Here is a 20,559-nt window from a genome sequence, read left to right as displayed (position 1 = left end):
ACACGTCGGGTGTCACACTCCAGACTGAATCGGGACTCGTCTGTAAACAGCACTTGGCTCCAATCATGTTGCTCCCAATCTCGATGTTCAGCAGCCCATCTTCTTCGGGCTGCACGGTGGCGTGGGGTCAACGGAATGCAGACCATTGGCCTACGTGCATAGAGCCCTCCCTCATGAAGCTGATTACGTACTGTTTGGCTGGACACCCTTCGTCCTGTTGCCAAGAGCAACAGTCTTTGCAGCTGCGTAGCATTCTCTGTTCTGTTTCGACGGGCTGTTAACCGTATATACCGGTCATCAGTTGCTATAGTGGCGAGTGGCCGACCTTGCCCTGGTCGACGTCTAACATTTCCTGTTTCTTGGAACCGATTCCACAGCCTTGCAACAACACTTCTGGCGACTCCAACAGCGTCCGCGACACTATGTTGTGTTTGCCCGGATTCCAGTCTGCCTATAACACGCCATGCCATGGATTCCGGTAAATCACGTTGTTGAGACATCCTCAAGTCACCTTGTCTCAAAAAACAATACTGCGCAATCGAATTTCACAGTTACGGCAGTAAAACAGACGTTTCTGCAACATCCCGATTTCTGCCCTTATCTCCTTTTTCTGGTTTTTGACGTCATGAACTTTGATTTGCATATGAAGTTTTCTTCTTCCGTTTCCTGCTAGGCTTTAAATTATGGATGATTCATTTTATGTTACTTATCGGTATACATCTTTGCGTAATTTTGTTAAAACCATGTGCTCCCCTAACTGTTTTGAGCAGTGTAGATCAGGGTGAATCAAATGACTAGGCTCTGTGGCCATTGTGGTATGAGCTTATTGCCCCAAGGTGATGTGGCCATGTAGGAAAAATTCCCACTGGCAAATCAGTTGAGAAATTACCCAATTAAAGAGACACAAGATGAAACATATCAAAAACTTTAAACCTGGAGGAAGACGAACTATTCTCCAACTTGTATCCAACACACTCATTGGTAATGTTGTATATCCCGCCAAGCCGCCGATGTTTGGCAAGATTTGATCTCCCTTGGCGAGAAACACACTTCCACTGGCAGTAACCGGGAATGAACACACAATAACAACCGTCCTGAATTTTGTTAAGTTTATAAATTATATAGTAATAAATATTTTATTTAACTGGCATAACCATGATTTTTCTCAACTCCTCCACCACTCACCAACAGGATAGTAATAATATTTGGGTTCAGTCACATCAATTCCTCTCGTAAATAACTTAAAAAAATTAAATTAAAATTAAAATAACTTTAAAAATTAAAAAAAGCAAACTTGCCATGCTGATCTTCTACGATCATTGACATCCTTCTGCGATTAGAAGTAAATTCCAAAGTGCACAGCTTCTTGAAAATTTTGATGCCGGACTTGGTTTTAATGTGGCACTCGTTTCCACTTATTTGTTGTAAAACTACCCCATACCTTGAAAAATGAATAAAACCTTATTCAGGTGAGCATGTGCCAGAATAATTAAATCCAGAGAACATTAAAGGAGTTAAATTTTGATTGATATAAATAGTTTTGGTTAGTATAACCATACAAGATAAATAAACAAACATTATACATCACATAAGTATTTCGCAGAACATTTGTACTACACACATAAATGTTTTTCTTTTTATAAATTTCAGCATGAAATTTTGAGCTGGTGAAAATTGAAAAAGGTTAACGCTGGGAAAGTTTTACATAAAATGATTTTGTATTAAATATATGTTGAATATTGTTGTTCCAATACAAGCTTATATATAAAAAAAAAAATTTCAACTCTGATTATAAAAAAAATTGCTGTTATTCCTATATATCCTATATTCCATTAGAAAACTATTTTCTTATGTCAATATTTTTATCCTTTCTTCATGGCTAAAATTTTCTTCAAAAGTCAGTGTTCGACACTTCAACAACATTAGTGTGTGGGTAGTACAACTTTTATCAAGATGCACATTAGCAAATTTATGAATAAGGATTACATTACACATCTAAATGTAGTGATGCATTATCTCACAGGGTTTTTGTTTGTTTTTTTCCTTCACAAAGAAACAGCAACAGTAGTGATACCATCATGTTAGGGGCACACACACACAGGTGGTCTTCTAATCCAATAAAGACACCAGCTGTCCCTAAAGGACAAAGACCAGTGTACTAGTAGTTACATTACACCCATAAGAAGTACCACAGCTCATACTGTATATCACCCAGTCCTAATATTCAATATTTTTTTTTATACTTCACCATTAAGCCCAGTTTATCAAGGTTCTACTGTATAGTAGTAAAAGATTCATGAAAAATGAGCTATATACAGGGTGATTATAATTTGAAGTTTTGATTCCAAAACTATTCAATAAGAACTACTGGTCAGAATGACGAAAATTTGCATGGATATTCCTGAAGCAATGGAAGTTTCTTTCACAAAAGGAAAAAAAAGTGCAAGTAGTGCAAAATGTGCAGGTAGATGATGCTGTACTTGGCCAGCAGTATAATCTATTTTGTGCAACCACATCATTTTGGCACTTCCACAGCATCAGTCTGTGGATAGAACTTCTATCAAGATGCACATTGCAATACCAGCAAAGCAGCTGCTGAAGACCCATTTTGACAGGATGCACCTTAACCCTTGCAACTTCTGGCTGTGGGGGTACCTCAAAATGTTATAAACAGTGGTCAGATTGCAAACTTTGGTGGATTGCAATCTCCAGCACATCCCCTGTATGTCAGAAGTTCCTCAGGAATATTAACGTGGGGGCGCGTTTGGTTTAATAAAGCTGAATTGCAAGCACATCCACATCATGACTATGGCATACTCTGATCTGTTGTTGAACAAGAATTTTTGTGCTTTCAACCTCATAGCCAGAACACGGTGGACAATATATTTAACATTTCTTAAGTAAGTTGTAGTTATTTGTTCAACTACTTTGTCTTTTGTGATGTTTCTATGAATTATGATTTCGTGCAATACTATAATTAAGTTATAATTTTGCCATGAATGGCTATTGTTTCCATTCTGGGAGCAAATTTCCCACATGTTGGATGATGTCATTAATTTTACATTTTAAAGTATTTTTTCCTCCTTTACCAAATACAATTGTATTTTTTCAGTAATATTCTTGTGAATTTTCAATTCATTTTGACAATCGTTATTTTTTTACAGTGTTTTGAAAACAGAAACTTAAGTTATAATCACCCTGTATATAGTAAATCATCGCTAATTAATCTGCATTATTTATGCTTCATTAAATCCATTATATTCACCTAATTTTTATTAGTTTATGCAAAATAGCTTCCTAATTAAGTATACTGAAAGTAACTGGAGAAAAACCTTTATATATTATATGATTAATAACATTAAAAGAATTTTCAAACACACAGTAATCCATTGAGTTAAGCAAAAAATAATTAAATTACAAAAGTTGGTTTTTGTTAAAATGTAAGAAATATTTATTGATTAATTAATATGGGAATAGTGTTAATTACATTAATAAACATTTTCTTTTAATTAGCTACTAGAAGTTTGAATGATTTTTTGAAAATTTTATTGTTTTTAATGTTAAATAGTATTTATTTAACATTTAAAATAGGATTTAGAGAAAAATCACTATTGCCCATGCAAAATCAGAAAACAAAAACTGGTTTAAACCAAAAAAACCCGGTTTTTGGTTTTTTTTTTAAAAAAAAACGTTTTTTTTATTAACCCTGCAGAAAAGTTTTTCGGAGTTTGAAAAAACTGCAATGAAATTTAGGACCTAGTGCTAGGGCTGCCACCAGGAGAGTCAAATACACAAGCACGAGTGCCAATTCACCCTTTATCGCAAAAAGAATTGTAAACCTTCTACGTTTAACTGCATGGATCGTTAATATAATAATGTAATATCAATCAATTATAAAAATTTTGGATTCGTATCATGAAAACGTTGTGTAATTGAAGTTGTGTGGCACATAAATGAAATATTTTAACTTTAAAAAGTATAAAGAGTAATAGAGAACAAAAATAATGTCGTAAAAACGGAAAGAGTTGTGTAAACGGGGTTTCCTTGTAAATAAGTGATTTTAGGAATTCCAGAGAATTCTCAGGAAATACGATTTCCCCTTCCAGAGGGCTTTAAAATGTCTGGAATTTAAATGTCTAGGTAAGCCCATAGATTTTATAATGTCGGCTGCACACTCGAACATATTTTCCATTCCCCCATCCCCCTCAAACCTGCACATCAACTGCCAGAGGGCAGCATTTGTTCTCATATTGATAACAGAATGAAAGAGATGGTATTTGAAACTGGCCTCTTTTTCTTCCCTTTGGGGTGATAAAGGAATATATATATACAGGTATAAATAAATAATACAAAAAGGGTACGTCTAATTTCGGGCTTATTATTCTCGGATTTAGAGGAAAATCACTATTACCCATGCAAAATCAGAAAATAAAAGTAGTCTTGAAAAAAAGATGTGGCATTTTGCAGAGGATATAGTGATTTCCACTGTCATTCATAATGTGGATCAGTAAGATTTAGTAAAGCATGGAAAGGATTAAGGGAGCCCTTGAGGTTTCATCCACAAATACCACTCGACCACTTACAACTAACCAAAACCAATTAACCAAATTATCTTCAAAATTTAATCATTGAGATAAACAGCTAACTCCTTTATAAATACAACAGTTGAATGAATTATTTTCATAAATTTCTTAGGGATCGACACAGCAAACAATCTTAGTACTGCCATCTGTATAACTTATATTGGCATTGCTCTCTAATTCAGATGACTAAAAATAATCAAATTCAACAAGAGCAACCTGGAATAAGACTTTTTAGACAATCCCCTCTTCATGCTGTAATTTTATTACAGCATTTTTGTTTTTTATTTATTGTGATTCACTTTTTGAGAATATTTTGAGGATAAAAAACAATGAAGCATACTTCAAAGGTTTAAAAATTTAATTATTCTACCTATGTTCTCTTTTTGTTACACTTGCATATTTTTTTTAAACACCTCTCATGAGATGAAAATATCAGAGAATAAAATATTAAAGATTTTATCAAAGAGTTACTAACTTGATATACATATATATACTACCTAGCACAGGCTTCTACTAAAGCTTTCTCATCTGGTGAGGTTGACACATATTTAGGACTGTTCTCAGAAGGATCGGAATCTTCATCAATATGACGTAGCTCTACTGCATTGCATAATGCAAGTATCAAAAGAAAATACTCAATTTTTTCCTATAAAAATTAAAATTTGTTTCGAGTTATTTTTAATGAAAGTTTTGATGAAGAGAAAGAACAGATAAATATATATAGTAAAAGACTGATATAATAAGAATTTCACTATTATGAATGATTTACAATGCACCATTAGTGAAATAATGGTCCAATATAAAAACGTTATGTTTCATCAAAAGATTTAAAATTAAGAAAGGTCTGCTAGAGTAGCAACAAAAGTTCTCAAACAAGCATGTTTTTCTCCTTCTCTTCAAGAATTATCTGAAGAATGTGGACTGAAAAATGAATCTTTTTCATTTCCTCATCCTATACATAAGCATTTCCAAGCACACGTGTTAACACCCCCTGATATAGATAAGAGGGCTTGTAGATAAGGTGGTGTTGTTCACCACCAAACTTTGTCAGAGACACCGTGGAGTGGTGGCCAACAAAGGTTTTTGCGAAGAAATTTTTTGTTAAATTACTCTGGGGAGCTGCGGTGATCAGGTTAAAAGGCACCTGTGGGTAGAAAAGGTTTGAGAACCCCTGATATAATACAAGAAATGTTTATAATGCAGATGAAGCTCAGTTGCTCAAATATAATGTCAGAACCTAAGCAATGAAGGTTGACTCTTGCAAAGGAGGCAAGCACAGAAAAGAGACTCGGTCTCATTTTGCGCAAATAAGTATAGATGATAGTCATAAGTCACAATGGTTGATTCAGCAAATGAATAGTTTCACTGGGTTTAATATAGATGACACAGAAAATTACACTTACAGGACTGATATGTTCACCAGACACTTGCCGCAATTGTCCTTCATGTTCTTCGTAGCCCACACCATAAACGGAGCACTGGTGAAACTTCATTACATTCTCAGTGAGAGTACCAGTTTTATCAGTGAAAAGAAATTCGACCTATAAATAAATTGAATATTTTTATTTCTACAAAATACATTTTCTCTAAATTTAGTAGAATAAGAACAAAAAAAAAAAAATTGAAAATAAAATAAATAAAATTGAAGTTGCACATTCTCCACACACACCTGTCCCAATTCTTCATTCAAATCAGAGCTGTTGCAAATGGCTGGTTTATCAGAATCTTCATCATAAAGCTGTGGATCCCAAGTGATAAATTTGGCACCAATAAACTTCACAAGTTCTAGGTGAGTGAGAGCAAGAAGTTTTTTTTTGTTATCACATCACTTGGCTGGGTAACTATCAGTTCAAAGATTGAAATATCAGATTGAATTTTCAATTAACATTAAAAAAAAAGATGTGACGGTCAAGGCCGACCGTATTCACGAATCTCGGGCGCGCCACCTATATTTGTAAATACGGTCGGCCTTGACCGTCACAAAGATGTAAACAGAATTGACAAACTTCTAACAGGTTTTTTTTTGAATATATCAAATTCTGATTAGAAGCCAATCAAAACAGTTGTATGATTGAATAGAATTTTCAGTAAAGAAACTAGTACTTTCCATTGAAAGCAACATTTATTATACAGCAAAACTTACATCAAAACTATAAGTGATTTTCCTGTTAGATTTATTGTTCTGCATTTCAGGAAAATTACAGGTGTTGATTACCAAAATACCTATCTCAGGAAACTGATATGACTTCTGTGTTTCAGCCCATGGAATTGGGTTTAATTAAAAATCAAACAATTTGAGTATGTGGAACATATTGGAATGAATATATCCTCTCCTCTTGAATAATTAGCTAAGATTGGGAACCAATTTTGTAACAGATGATCACAAATTATTTTCATAAAACAGGCTTTAAACAACAGTCAATAATACAGTGGTGTAGTGATTACAGAACAATGAAATAATGTAGCAGCTAAGATCACTTGTGAATCCTATATGAATGTTGATGATCAAGTTCCAATTTGTAGTTACATCATTATACAGATGAAAAGTTTGAACTTTTTTTAATTGACTTTGGACTTTAAATTAACATTTGACTGTTTTACATTAATAGTCATCAGTATCAAATAGATCTCAAGGACTCTACTAGGCTTAAGGAATGCTGAAGATAATCAGTGCATGCATAGAGAAAGAGAGCAGAATTACATCCTGACAACAGAAAATTCTCTTTCTCTTTGAGGAAAAAATGGTTGCTTTTGTGCATATGGTCAGCAAAGCTTTTTTTTTTCTCTCTTCAATTTGAAGTGATGATTAATTTAAAATTTTCTACTTTTTGGACATTTTCCTTGAGAATGTGACGAATAAGAGAAAAATTTCCACATAATTCATAAGTGAATGAAAACTATTTAAAGAAATGAACATTATTATGTTTGATTGTATCTAAACTTACTGCATAAATGTAAAAATAATATGAACAATTTCAGAAGTGAAGGAAATAAAACAAAAACATTCAAGCTCACCTAATGAGACATAAAGTGAAATTGGAATGCAAGTGCTGAACATCACAACAAAATTCAAAAATGCTTGAAAAACTGCAGAGCTCTGAAATAACCACAAAAATTGACGGATTAATTTTTTTTTCTTTGCATTATAATCTCTGTCAGAGCTAACTAACCATGAAAACTTTTACACTTAGAGAAAAACTCTATAAGTTTAAGGATGAAAAAAAATTTGTAACGGGATGGGATATTGAAGTTGACTGTTCACTTCATATGAATATCACAGGGGTGCAAGCATCCCTCATCTATTTCGGAGCAGCAAATTTAATTTTTGGAGCAGAAATTCTGAAAATGCAGAAGAACTAAAAACGAACTATATCTGCAATATAAGGAATAATTTTTCTGTGCAATGACAAAAGTTTTGCCAAAAATGGTTGAAACAAATAATTCAAAATAAATTTCCTTCACAAATTAAAATCCATTTAAATTTTTTCTGAATTATCTTATCTGTCACTACTAAAACATGCATTACTGAAATGATGAATAAAAATTATTAGACTCTTTTAAATTAAGCAACATGCATACTAAAAACCTAGGCAGCAAGAATTTCTGCTGCTTGAACACCAAATTTTATTCATCCTGATATAGCAAAAGTGCGTGCAGAATATAATAAGGGTTTCCGTGAAAAAAAAATAGCTTCTCACAGAATTTAAAGGAATTATTAAATTTAAAAGCAAAATGCAAAAAAACGAGAAAAATATAAAAATACCTTACTTACTTAAACAATTTCTCAACCTAATAGCATTTTAATAGATTACGAATCATGAGTCGCTTTCAGAACTTCAGCATCTCAATGACAATTTTTTCAAATTTTTCATGCCCTTGAACATAAGATTTTGTATGTCTTATTTCATTAAAGCAATGGATGTACAGATTTTTCAATGTTCGAACAGACTTTTATTTATTTGTTAACAGTGAACTCTCTTTCACTATCTGCACTACCATGTGCTAAAGATAAAAAAGCCTTCACCAAAACTGGCAAAATTTTGAACTTTGGGTTGCTTTCATAGTTACAAAGTTTGAATATGTCTGCCCAATATCTATCTATCTATTCTCTGAACTGATTTCACTTCTTGTAATTCTTTGCATTGTAGTGCAACCCATTCATCACACATAAGTAATAGTTCTGTTGGTGATACAATGTTAAGCAACATCCCAGCAATACGTGAGAGAGTAATGTACGAAAGGGAGTGCGAAAAACAAAAAAGGGTGCAAACATTTCACTCTCTCCAACAAGTTTTGGAAAGGTAGGAGATTAATATAAAAAAGGTATCTCACAGGAGTTATGTAAAACGAGCACATGCTCCTAGTACAAACTCCTTCCTTTGACTATTGTTAAGAGCATGCCCCTTCCACCACTGCAGTGGCGGACCGGGCATCCACATTGGGTGCCGCTCTAGGAGGGGTGCCATATGGAGTTGAAAGGGTGAAAAAAGCTTTGTTGACCAAAAAAAAAAACCTTGTCAGTAGCGCAAAAAATAGATTCCGCATGGGTAGAAATTTTTTTCCTCGAGCTGCCCTTGTATGTTCACCAAATCCGGATTTTCGCAATGTGAAATTGTCACAGTCTGCAACTGCCGACGGTAACCACATGGCTGCATAGTGGCTAGATGGCAAAACTATGAATATTTTAGCTGGAGTTTATATATATATATACCGATCCCATTTTTCCCCAACGATCTTCGAAAAATGTTGGTAATTTAAATGAGCAAACCAATCCCCTTTTCGATGTATACCGTCTTTGAATGCAGGTTGGCAGCCGCGAAATTACTGTTATTTTCAATATATAACCCGCAGGAGAAAAAAACGGTCTCCGAAATCGAAAAATTCTGCATATTTATTCAGGTACTTTGATAGCCCGTCGGTTAACCAATAACAATATAAGACTTTATACTTCAAGGTAGTAGAACTACTTTCCAAGATCACGACATAACACGATTGTGGTAGACGGTGGGAAGTGAAAAAAAAATTGAAGTTCCTCATCTCTGTGTTTCGGAAAGAACGCATCCATTGAACAAAATTTTCATGATTCTTTTTCCTAAATTCCGGGCATTTGACGCACTACAGTGCATTAGTGGTACCTCCGAAAACCACAAACAAGAATTAGCGCAAATGCGCAGGGATTCTGCGCCTTGGTGCACCATGTAGCAAGAGAACCGTTTCGGCGCAGTTTGGCGCAGCTCTTGCACCCCTGATATCATCAATATTTTATTGGGTGATTTGATATCAAAAACAACTTTCCTGTAGGTTACATATAGTTGAAATAAAAAATCTGGCAACCTCCAGATTTAAGAAAAGCCAGATTTTCAAAAATTCCATATTTATGACAGTTATATATGCAGTATATATTTAACAGAAAATGATTACTTAGTCCTTTAAAGGAAGATTATTTTATCATTTTTGTCCCACCATGGTCATTTTCTGCACACAAGGGCTAATTAGACTGGGACCTACAATTTATTGCTGATTCCGAACGGCAGGCTTGTTTTTTTTTTATACTTATCGAGAGGTTTGTACGTTAACCCCTCAATGGGGGACTGCTTGGGGTAGCAATTTTTTCTTTGGTCATGTTGGCGTTTTTGTTGTACCAGTGTCGGGAAAGTTTTCTGACAAGGACAAACCGGGTATTGAACTCGCGACACCTCTAAACATCCTTTGGTACTTCAGGCGAGTATCTTATCAACCTGGGCTACCACACGCCCTTTAAAGAAAGAAAATTAAACACTAAATGAAAGGAAATGAAATTTTAATGTTCACCAACTAAATAAATAACAGTCGTTCTATGGAACTTTAGTTCAACTAAATTAAGGAAACAATGGCCTACCAATGTGATAAATTTGAAAATGTGCTCCAAAACCCAGAAATCTGAAGGAACCAGATTTTTAAATGTCAACAATCTTATATATAAATGTGAAAGTATGTATATTTGTTCTTTATACAAATCCACATTGTTGATTGTATCACTCTAAATTTTTTTTAGGATTCTTCACTAATGTGTGGAAGGAGTTGTAAACGTATTTCCGCAAAAAATATTTTAATCAAATTTTTTTCATTGCAGAAATTACTTGAAAAAACATTTTTCCATGTCATGAATCAAATATAATTTTTTCTACACAAAAGATGCATATTTCAATGGGTTTTCCATTGCAATTGAATTTTAAAAACTGGTTAACAAATAACGGAGTCAAATAGGCTTTTGTTCCACGCCAAATTTTAGTATCCACAAGCGATTGCCTGAAATTTTTAATTACAAATTTTTTTTTTAACTTGATGCAGAAATTTTTTTTGCTTACAAAATAATAAAAACCAAATGATTTTTTGAACTTTCAAATTACTGTCACTTTTAATATTATTGAATCACTTTCTTTCAGATGAGCCTGGAAAATACTGACTAATTGAGTTGTACATATATCATTTTTTTACGGGGCAAGCAACATCGCCGGGTATCAGCTACTACTTCATATATGTGACAAATTCAAGATTTCAACTCTTGCTAGAATCCCATCAAAACCTACAAAAGTTGGTGTGAAAAGGATGGTATCAAATTATTTGTGGCTAGAAATACATTACGAAATATTAATCAAAGTTGTTACCAGCTGCAATAGCAGCTGAAATTCTATTCAGCTTGCCATAATATATATATATTTTTTTTTCATCAGTGCCATGAAATGGGTAGAAATTTTTTTTTTTTTTTCACTCTGTACCAAACATTGAGTTTGATGTCCTGCCCATTAATTCATTATGCTCAATAACCAACCAATTGAGAATGGCAGTTGATGTTAACAAAAATGTTAAAGGATGATAAAATGTGTTATTGCCAAGCTCCCAGAGAAAATTTCAGATGACGAATCTTCGACGTCAAGAACCCAGTGAACAGCATCTTAAAAAGTATGATTCATGCATTCAAACAACATGTTCATGACATCAACTTCCTATTTTTTTTATAATGCACATATACATTGAACACTGAAGGACAGGACACTCATTTGCTTTACATCTCAGAGAGATATTGAAGTGTTCTTGAAGGGATGCACATATACAAGGTGATTATTTAATTCCCTTGCTGCATTTTACTGGCGAACCATTCATCCTAGAGACATACTTCCAATTAGAAAAATTATCTAAATAACATGTAGAACTCGGATATTTCATTCATGTTGCAAGGGATTCTAGTTATTCAAATAAAAATAATAACATTTTATACAGACACTGTCCTAAAAAAATCCAATTAGAAAGTTATTGCCCTGCCTCTCCTGAGGTCAACAAAAAACTCGACGGCTCTAAGTGCAATACTCACACACATATTAGAATTTAAAAATCTGAGGAAAGTTGGGAAAGATCAGCATAAATTGGAGAAAGAATTGTTGTCTGTCATTTTAAACTGTCCCCGCCCCCCAATTTTTGAATTCAAATATCTCTGCAAATATTAAACTTAGAAACATGGAAGTTTCTTTGTAGGCCTCAGGAGAGGCATTTTATTTAAATAACCATACAACCCCTTACCACATAAGTGTTCCATAGGTCTAAATGTTATTTTGATAATTTTTCTAATTGGAAGTATGTTGAACATTGAACAATTGGTTTGCCAGTTAAATGCGGCAAGGGGAATTAAGTAATCACCCTGTATAAATTTAAAAATTTTAAATTAAAGATTTTCTACACCCAAGAACAAATATTTTGATGTCTGAAATGAATTTGGTGCTAATAGATAACAAAAATTACATCATATCTTTCCTATAGAATAAAAAGCTTAATACAGTGGAAATCTGTATGTCTTTATGTGTCTTTCATTTTGGCTTCTGTCACAATACATTCCCACATATTATAATGTCAAATGCTCTATTTATGTGATGTACAACTTGAATTATTTATTGTTTCACTTGAAAAAAAAAAAGATGTTTCACCCCTGTAAAAGTGTTTACTGCATGACACTTTGGCAGTGGTGTCAGAGCCAGGGGTGCTGTGGGTGCTCGAGCACCCACACTCTCTTGTAGAACGGGGCGAGCACCCACAGAATTGATTCAATAATAAAAACCTCCTATATAGATTTCTGATTTTTTCCCCCGTAAATATCGAACACGAAAAAAAAAAATTAAAGGAAAAACTGTCTCTTTTTCCTCTCTATGAGTCTTGAATCTTGCTGGAGTCCCTGCTGCCAGCAAACATTTTACTGTAGTGTTCCCAATCCCCCCCCCCCACCCCCGGCTTTCTCACATTTCTGCTTGTGCCCCTTTTCCCTGTTTTGCCTAAGGGATGGAGGGTATCCAGATGCATATGTTTCGGTGTGGCGTCAGAACCCGGGGATGCTGCTGCTTGAGCACCCACAGTGTTTTGCAGTACACAAAAACCTAACAAAAAATTAAAAATCTTTTTTCCTCATCCTATACCTCTTATTCTGTCCTGTTGCTCTACTTACCCAGTGGTTATTCCTACAGCTTCAGGCACCTACGATGGGTATTTTTTGAGCCCACAACCGCTTTTTTTTTTTTTTTACGATTCTGTCCACGCAGGCAGGGGCACAACTAGGGGGAAACAGGCGGGTCTGGTGCCCTGGGCGCTGAACCAGGAGGAGCGCCAAATTCATTCTTTAACTGCTTCCTCTTCCTGCAAGGGTGCCAAAATTCCGGCTTGTCCCACGTGACGAAGTATCTATCCCTGCACGCAGACGTCCTTCCATTAACTCAGGGTGAAAGTATTTTACAATAAATGAAATTCTGCATTGATGGAGTGATACAGACACACATTTCACTCGAATAAATTAATGCCTTCAAAGATTTTTTAAAGAAAATTTGTCTCCTTGTTTATGACATACCGGCAGACACTGGAGTACTCAAAAGGGGGGTTTTGGGGTTCTAACCCCCCTTGAGCCAAGATTATAGTGTTATTTTGCAGGAAAAAAACGTAACCCCCCCCCCCAAGGAAAAAAAATCTGAACCCCTCGAGAAAATTCAGCGTACGACTATGCCGGCAGATATGGGATAATTTGCTTACAAGTCTTGACAGTGGTACAACGGTTCTCAATCTGTGCTCTGCTGAGTCCTTGGTCCTTGGGGCTCCCTGTGCACTTCGGGAAGTGCTCCGCAGTCACTCGAAGAAAATAAAATAAATCAATAAATGATAAATAACAAAAGAGACGAATCTATGGAGCTCCGTCATAGAAATTATATACTAAAAAGGGCTGCACGAGTAGATAAAGGTTAAGATCCGCTGCTTTCAACTGCTCATCAAGGCAAGTTCTCTGAGTGTTTGGACCTTCTTTCATTTGAAGCAACTATGTTAGCAATAGTTCCACTTATACAATATCAAGTGGTTCTCAAGTGTTTGCCAACCACGGCTCTCTCGTACATGGCTCCTCCAGAATGTGGAGGCCACGAGACTGTGAGGGCTCAAAAGATGCCAGGCAAATGGTATCTTTTGCGGAGGGCAGCAACCTGACATTCACGGGCCCCTTTATAATGAATTTATAGCGTGAAAAACAAAAAATGACGAGAATTGTCCCGGGCCTAGGGCTGGAGCCCTGTCACCCTCACCCCTGTGGGGCCCTGGTCCTAGCCATCGTTTCTCCTTTGCCTTTTAGAAGTGATGAAAGAAATCAATTTAGAGCACGGAACAGGCACGCATCAATGTTTCGTCACAGTGAACCCACTAGGAACCGCAACGTGCACTTTTTAGAACCACTGATATCTAAATTTGTTTATGTAAAAAAACTTTGTTACATTAATGTATAGCAAAAGACTATATTGGGCAGGAGCAGCTCGCTAACAGGGTTTCAGTCCGGGGGCCCGGGACGATTCTCCAGGGCTCCCACTCGTCCTACTTTTTGGTAAAATGTCTTACTTTTGTCCTACTTTCCCTACTTTTTTACCAAATAATATTGACAAAATTTGTGTAATTGATTTTAATTGAGCAGGAAATTATTGATATATTGCCAAATATTACAAATGTTGGAGAATGCAATTAATGATTCTGCCAAAGGAGAAATTTTATCATTTTTAAGGTTATTTCGGGGGAGGGGGTGTATGTGGACCATTTGGTTGATTAATTTTTCATTTGCTTAGTTTGAGGGTTCAACAAGTATAGCAGTCATTAAAAACTTCTGTCTGGATGGAAAAATAATTTTGTATTTATTACTTTGTGGTCTTGGACAGTAACTTTCATCATTCAAAATTATGGTGCAAATAGGTGAAACAACAATGTGCATTTCAAAGCAGTTGGATACATAGGCCTATTCTAGGTTTAGTGATTCTGATGTTACCCAATAGCATTCAGTTGTCTTCTGTATTTTTAAGGCATGAAGAGGCATAAACAATATTTACAATGCTCTGCAAAGAGCTAGAAATGGAAGTGCTTCATTTGTCAAAAATGATTACACTGGCATTGAACAGTAAAATGTGAACAAAACAGAAAAATTTAAAAAATTATGAGCAAGTAAATCTATCTGGTTCATCTTGCCTTATATACGTCGGATCTTGTAATTTACACATTTTTTGCATTGTGCTTTTGAGAGTGGTCTCGAAAAGGAGCCTCATTCTTAAACATATTATGTGCCTTCAGAAATTGCTGTGAATTGTCGAAGAGAGTTGACAAGCTCGTCACTTTGGAAGACTCCAAAAAAAGAAAGTAATACATATGAGGCGAGACAGCAAAGAATTAATTGTGGTTGCTAGTGCACTGTTTTGGCCAAAAATTAGTTTTGTAACCAAGTCATTTGTCATTTTGTTTTGGCTTGACTGAAATAGTACTAGGGGGAAAAAAAAAGTTAATTCAAAATTTGAAAAAAAAAATTTAATTCAAAATTTGAAAAAAAAAATTTAATTATTAAAATTTTTTTTTTTTCAAAAAAAATTTTTTTTTAGGGATTTTTTCCCATTATGTTGTTAATTGATTATGTTGTCAAAGGGGGTTACCCTCCCCCATTTTACTTTTTAGTCCTGCGTCTTCCTACTTTTTCTCATTTTTTGAGTGGGAGCCCTGGATTCTCTTATCATTTTTTGTTTTGTACATTGCAAATTAACTATAGAAGGGCACATTAACTATAGAAGAAAAGTTTAGTCTGAGGCTCTGCTGCGGGAGGATACAGGTAATATCTTCCGAAAAATTTGCGGTACTCACCTTAAAAGTTAGCATTTTAAGATGAAAGAATTTAATTAAAATATCATATATGGGTATTTTCTCTATATACCAATATGATATTTTAATTAAATTTTCTTAAATATTTTCAATTTTTATCAGTTATCTATTTCTGATCACATGGAGGCCCAGTCTTCATTCCTTTCTGCGCACTCTTCTGAAGCTATGGTTCCATTTGGAGCAATATTTTTGTTTGGAAATCAAACAGTGCAGAGTACAGCCACAGTTCCTACTTGAAATGGGTGTGCCACGAGATCGGCCAAGACAGGGTGCCGCTGTATACAGTATTTCCAAGGTAGAATTGGCGGCTGGTGGTGGGAAGTGTCAAAACAAATTTTTCATTCTTAATAGGAGCCCTGTTAGCCCCCCATGCATCTGTGACCATCACATGGGTTCCGTGTGACCGAAGGAAGACCCCCTTTCTCAAACCGATAGAAATCTCACTGTTTTTTCATTTTCCATTTTGTTGAAGCAGACCAGACCTAGGCAGTTGCGAAAGGTGCGGTCCAAAGCATATTAAAGGAATTATTAATACGCTTTGGTGCGGTCCCACCTGGTCGCAAAATTTAGGGGGAGGGAGCAATTTTCGTAAAAGAAATCCTTTTCTTCTGAAATGGGAAACTTGATTTTTTTTTTCCCTCCTGAAACTTACATTTCGTGCGAGAAGAAACAGCTTCCAGTTTCAAACCCTGATAACATCAAAAAGTGCTCGTGGCTAACTTTCACAGTTACAATTAGTGAAGGAATTCGAAAGAGCATATGCAAAGACGGGGGTCTTTCAGTTTGACCAACATCCCCTTGGGTGCCAGAAAGCGGAACTAGCAGCGGATATATTTGTGTGAGGTGGATGTAACTCCAAGGAAGGAAAGAAGATTTTGAAACCATTGATATTCCTCTTTCTTCCTTTTTTTCCCAAACTTCTTTTATTTCCCCCAATGCTAAAAATGCAATTAAACGACAACTGAAGTTTGCCGACAACCAGCTGTAGAAGCTTGTGAGAAGACTTTTTTGGTTGTCGATTTTGCCAATGGCCAATTCTTTATTGTGATTGGATGTTATTAGCATGTACTACCTATGTTTACTGCTGGCCAGAATGATTGGCACACATCAATATCGACGGATCAGCGCGGTGCCCCAAGTAGCCGCGACGCACACTTTGAGAACGAATATGAACTGATTGATAGATGGCCGAAGCAAATAGAGTCAACACAATCACCCCGTTTGCAATACCGTGTACGAGGAGTTACGCCTATCAGGTACGCAACATATGATAATTTCAAAGTATCAGAAAATGCATCTTGGGACCCAAGCAAAGCCGATTAAGACTATGAACTCATTGACAGATGGCCGGAAACAAGGCAGTTAGCACGAGCGCCCCCAGAGCAATACCGAGGACATGTGCCTATGAGGTATGCAAATCGCAAGACCAGAACAGACGAAACTGAACATTCACAAGAATTCGAAGTAGTTGATTCATCCCCACGTTCTCACAAAGGGAATCGCCATTACAAGCACAATCTTAAAAAAACACCAACAATAAATCAGCGAACATTTCATAGCAGAGTACATAACGACAGCAGAAAACACAACAGCAGACTATGTATAAACTGTTACATGGGTAATCTAGCGATGAACTACAAGTACGAACTGCAACATAATAAGGAAGATCAAGCATGTCCAAGTAGACAACGGCAAAAACACGTTACTGCAATACGGAATGGCAGAACCACCGCAAGAACCCCTGGAAACATATCTTCAAGTTCACATACATCGCACAGCTCAGAAATCAGCAGGTGTACACGCTGCCAGAGATATCACCACCGCGCAATAAACTGTGAATATCCGTATCCAAGATGTGCAAAATGTGGAAATATTCATAATACCGATGTATGCATGACGAAAACATGCAGATGCATTAACTGCATGGAAAGCAACATGAACAGTTCCATGAGAATAGCAGTAAACCACAGTGCAACCAGTAATCAATGTCCAACATTTCAAAAGCACACCAGAACGGCAGCTGAATCATCCACAAATCATTTCAGAGCATTTAATAATAGCAGATACTGATCTCCATAAGCCCAAAAAAATGATCACTGGGAAAAGTATGGATGAACTGAAAGTACTGCAAATAAACATTGACAAATGTATAGATGCAACATCACTTTTAGTGAAGCAAGCAGAAAAACTCCATATTGATATCATTCTAATACAAGAACCATGGATTAGGAAAGGAAAACTGCATGGTTTTCCCTCAGATTGGCACATATGGCATTCGCATAACCAAAAAGCAGCTATTACAGGGGAGTAGCCAGAAATTTCGTTCAGGGGGGGGGGGAACCAAAGTGACAGAACAATGGATTTGGCCATCTTTTTCCCTATTTTCTGTCATTTTCTCACATTTCGGGGGGGGGGGGGACCAGACCCCCAAGTCCTCCCCCCTCGCTACGCCCTTGAGCTATTATAATACTAAGCAAGAAAATAGAAGGAGCAATCTTTGACATTACGGAACATACAATAGCTGTGAAGTTGCAATTAAATAATGAACAATTATTATTCATCAGTGGATATTCATCACCTTATGACGACATAGATCTTATGCTACAGGAACTCACAGCAATCATCCGGAAAGCCAAAATAACAAAAACTATCATAGCAGCAGACTTAAACAGAAGAAACAGATTATGGGGATATCCAGATACAAACCACAGAGGAATTCGCATAATGAACTTCATTCAGAGCAACAGATTGTATCTACTACATAACAGCAAAGAAGAACCAACATATACCCACTGGAACTCAAAAGGATGGCCGGACATGACCGCTGTGGTGGTCGAGTGGTTATAGTGCCGGACTCGTGATGCGAGGATCCGGGTTCGAACCCCACAGTGGTGGTCGGCTGAAGTTGGTTTTCTGTGGTTCCCAACTTCAAGGCGCAAATGCGAGCCGATCTCCCCGTTAAAAAGTCTCGCCACAGAGAGCAACAGTCCTACAACGGTAAATCATTCAACCATAACACTTCACTCATAGTTAGTAAAACTGGGGGCAGATGACAGCACTACACATAACAAGCATTACACAGAAACAAACTTTACGTCAGGTTGCACTACACGTACACACACATTCCCGCATGTACCGATTCGTTGGGGGGGGGTTCATGTGTGGTGTAGCAGTAGTAGGTAGGGGCTCGGGGATCCATGATGTTCTTAAGTCAGCCACCTCGTTGGGCAATTTGCCTGTTGTGGCGTTGTATTTGTATTTGTATTTGTATGACTATGACTAATTCCAATGAAATACAACGCTCAATAACAAGGTCAATTAGCACGGAAGTAACATTAAGTTGCCATAAATATATTCATATTCAATTGAGCAATCTTGACACACCCAAGATGAAACAAATCAAATATAGTTCATCTGTGAGAAGAATAAATAATTTTATGATGAATCTAAAACCCCTAATAGGATCTATAATACAAAACATCACATCATGCATAAATTATCAAGAAATAAATGAAGCAACAACTGAATTATTCAGAACATTTACTGAAGTAGCAGCAATGACACTCCGAGTGGATAGAACGTCACAACGAACGTGTGCAGCATGGTGGAACAGAGATCTGGAAATCCATAGGAAACTGCTACGAGCTAAAGAGAGACGTTGGAAGAAGTCGCCGGAAGCACAGAAACAGCAAGCGATGGAATTTTTTCGGCAAGAGAAAGCGAGATATACTAAAGCCATTACAGGGCTCAGCACGGATCATGGCCTCAAAACTAGTGAAAATAGTGACCAAAATGTTTAAAAAAGTGACCAAATAGTTACCAAAATGTTTAAAAGTGACCAAATAGTGACTAAAATAATTTTAGACAGAGACCAAATGGACATTGAATTTTGATTATTACCAAATTGAATGAATTGAAATTGAATTTAGTTTTTACTAAACTTTGTATTTCAATGGAACTCATTGAAATTGTTTTTTTTTATAGTAGTGTGAAATAAATCAAACTCAAACAGTTTTGAAATTGTTTGGTTTTTGAGAGAAAAATTTGTAAATATATATTTTTCTTTTTTTTACACACAACATACACCCCTGCAAAAAAAACATTTACTTCTTTACCCAGAAACAGTATAATTTTGGCCCCTGCCCCCGTAATTTTTAACCGAAAAAGACAGCGGCCTTCCCCAGTAAATTTCCCATGAACCTTGTAAGCACCAACGTGGCGACTTTTTTCCGCGCCAATCAATCGCCGTTTCGCGGCGGTCAATTCAAGATGGCTGACAAAGGGCACATAAAATTACAAAAAAATATATAATTCATAATATGAATCAACCTAATATGCGAAAATCGATAGAAATATATCGGGAAATACGGAAAATTAGGATAAAATGAACACAAAAATCGAATCAACGACATACGGGGTTTATAAATGCGGTCAGTGGCGTCGGAGCCGGGGGTGCTCGAGCACCCACGGAAGTTTGTAGAACGGGTCCGAGCACCCACAGAATTGATTCAAAAATCGAAATTTCCTACATGAATCTCAAGACCGGCACCCACAGGCAGTGCCGTCTTAAGGCATGGGCCCACCCGGGCACGGCCCGGGGGCCTCAAGAGAAAAGGGGCCTCACAAAAATGAAATCTGGCTGAAATTTTCAAGAATTTGCCTGGTAGGGCCTCAGAAAAATCACTTGGCCCGGGGGCCCATGATGCTCTTAAGACGGCCCTGCCCACAGGTTCAAAACACTTCCGACGCCCCTGAATGCGGTTGATACAGAGTTTATGGATGCTGCTGTAAG

At 36.3% G+C, this 20,559-nt stretch overlaps 1 protein-coding gene across 6 annotated transcripts in view; it reads right to left on the bottom strand.

Moving 5' to 3' along the window:
- The window catches only part of LOC149081570 (phospholipid-transporting ATPase IF-like), a 179,503-nt gene that overhangs the window by 73,668 nt on the left and 85,276 nt on the right, over positions 1–20,559 (bottom strand). For all 6 annotated transcript variants that reach the window (XM_089238524.1, XM_089238521.1, XM_089238520.1 and 3 more), the window contains 5 exons: positions 7,599–7,680; positions 6,253–6,368; positions 5,987–6,124; positions 5,081–5,229; positions 1,299–1,441 (listed from right to left, as the gene is read on the bottom strand). In XM_089238524.1, coding sequence (XP_089094650.1) covers positions 1,299–1,441; positions 5,081–5,229; positions 5,987–6,124; positions 6,253–6,368; positions 7,599–7,680 — 628 coding nt within the window. The remainder of the gene's footprint in view (positions 1–1,298; positions 1,442–5,080; positions 5,230–5,986; positions 6,125–6,252; positions 6,369–7,598; positions 7,681–20,559) is intronic.

This window comes from Pholcus phalangioides, unplaced genomic scaffold, assembly GCF_987345545.1.
Source record: "Pholcus phalangioides strain wild (caught in Gottingen) unplaced genomic scaffold, Ppha-v1.0 ptg000010l_1, whole genome shotgun sequence".
Lineage (NCBI taxonomy): Eukaryota > Metazoa > Arthropoda > Arachnida > Araneae > Pholcidae > Pholcus > Pholcus phalangioides.
The sequence above is the reverse complement of the archived record's forward strand: the minus strand, read 5'-3'. Positions and strand labels throughout refer to the sequence as shown.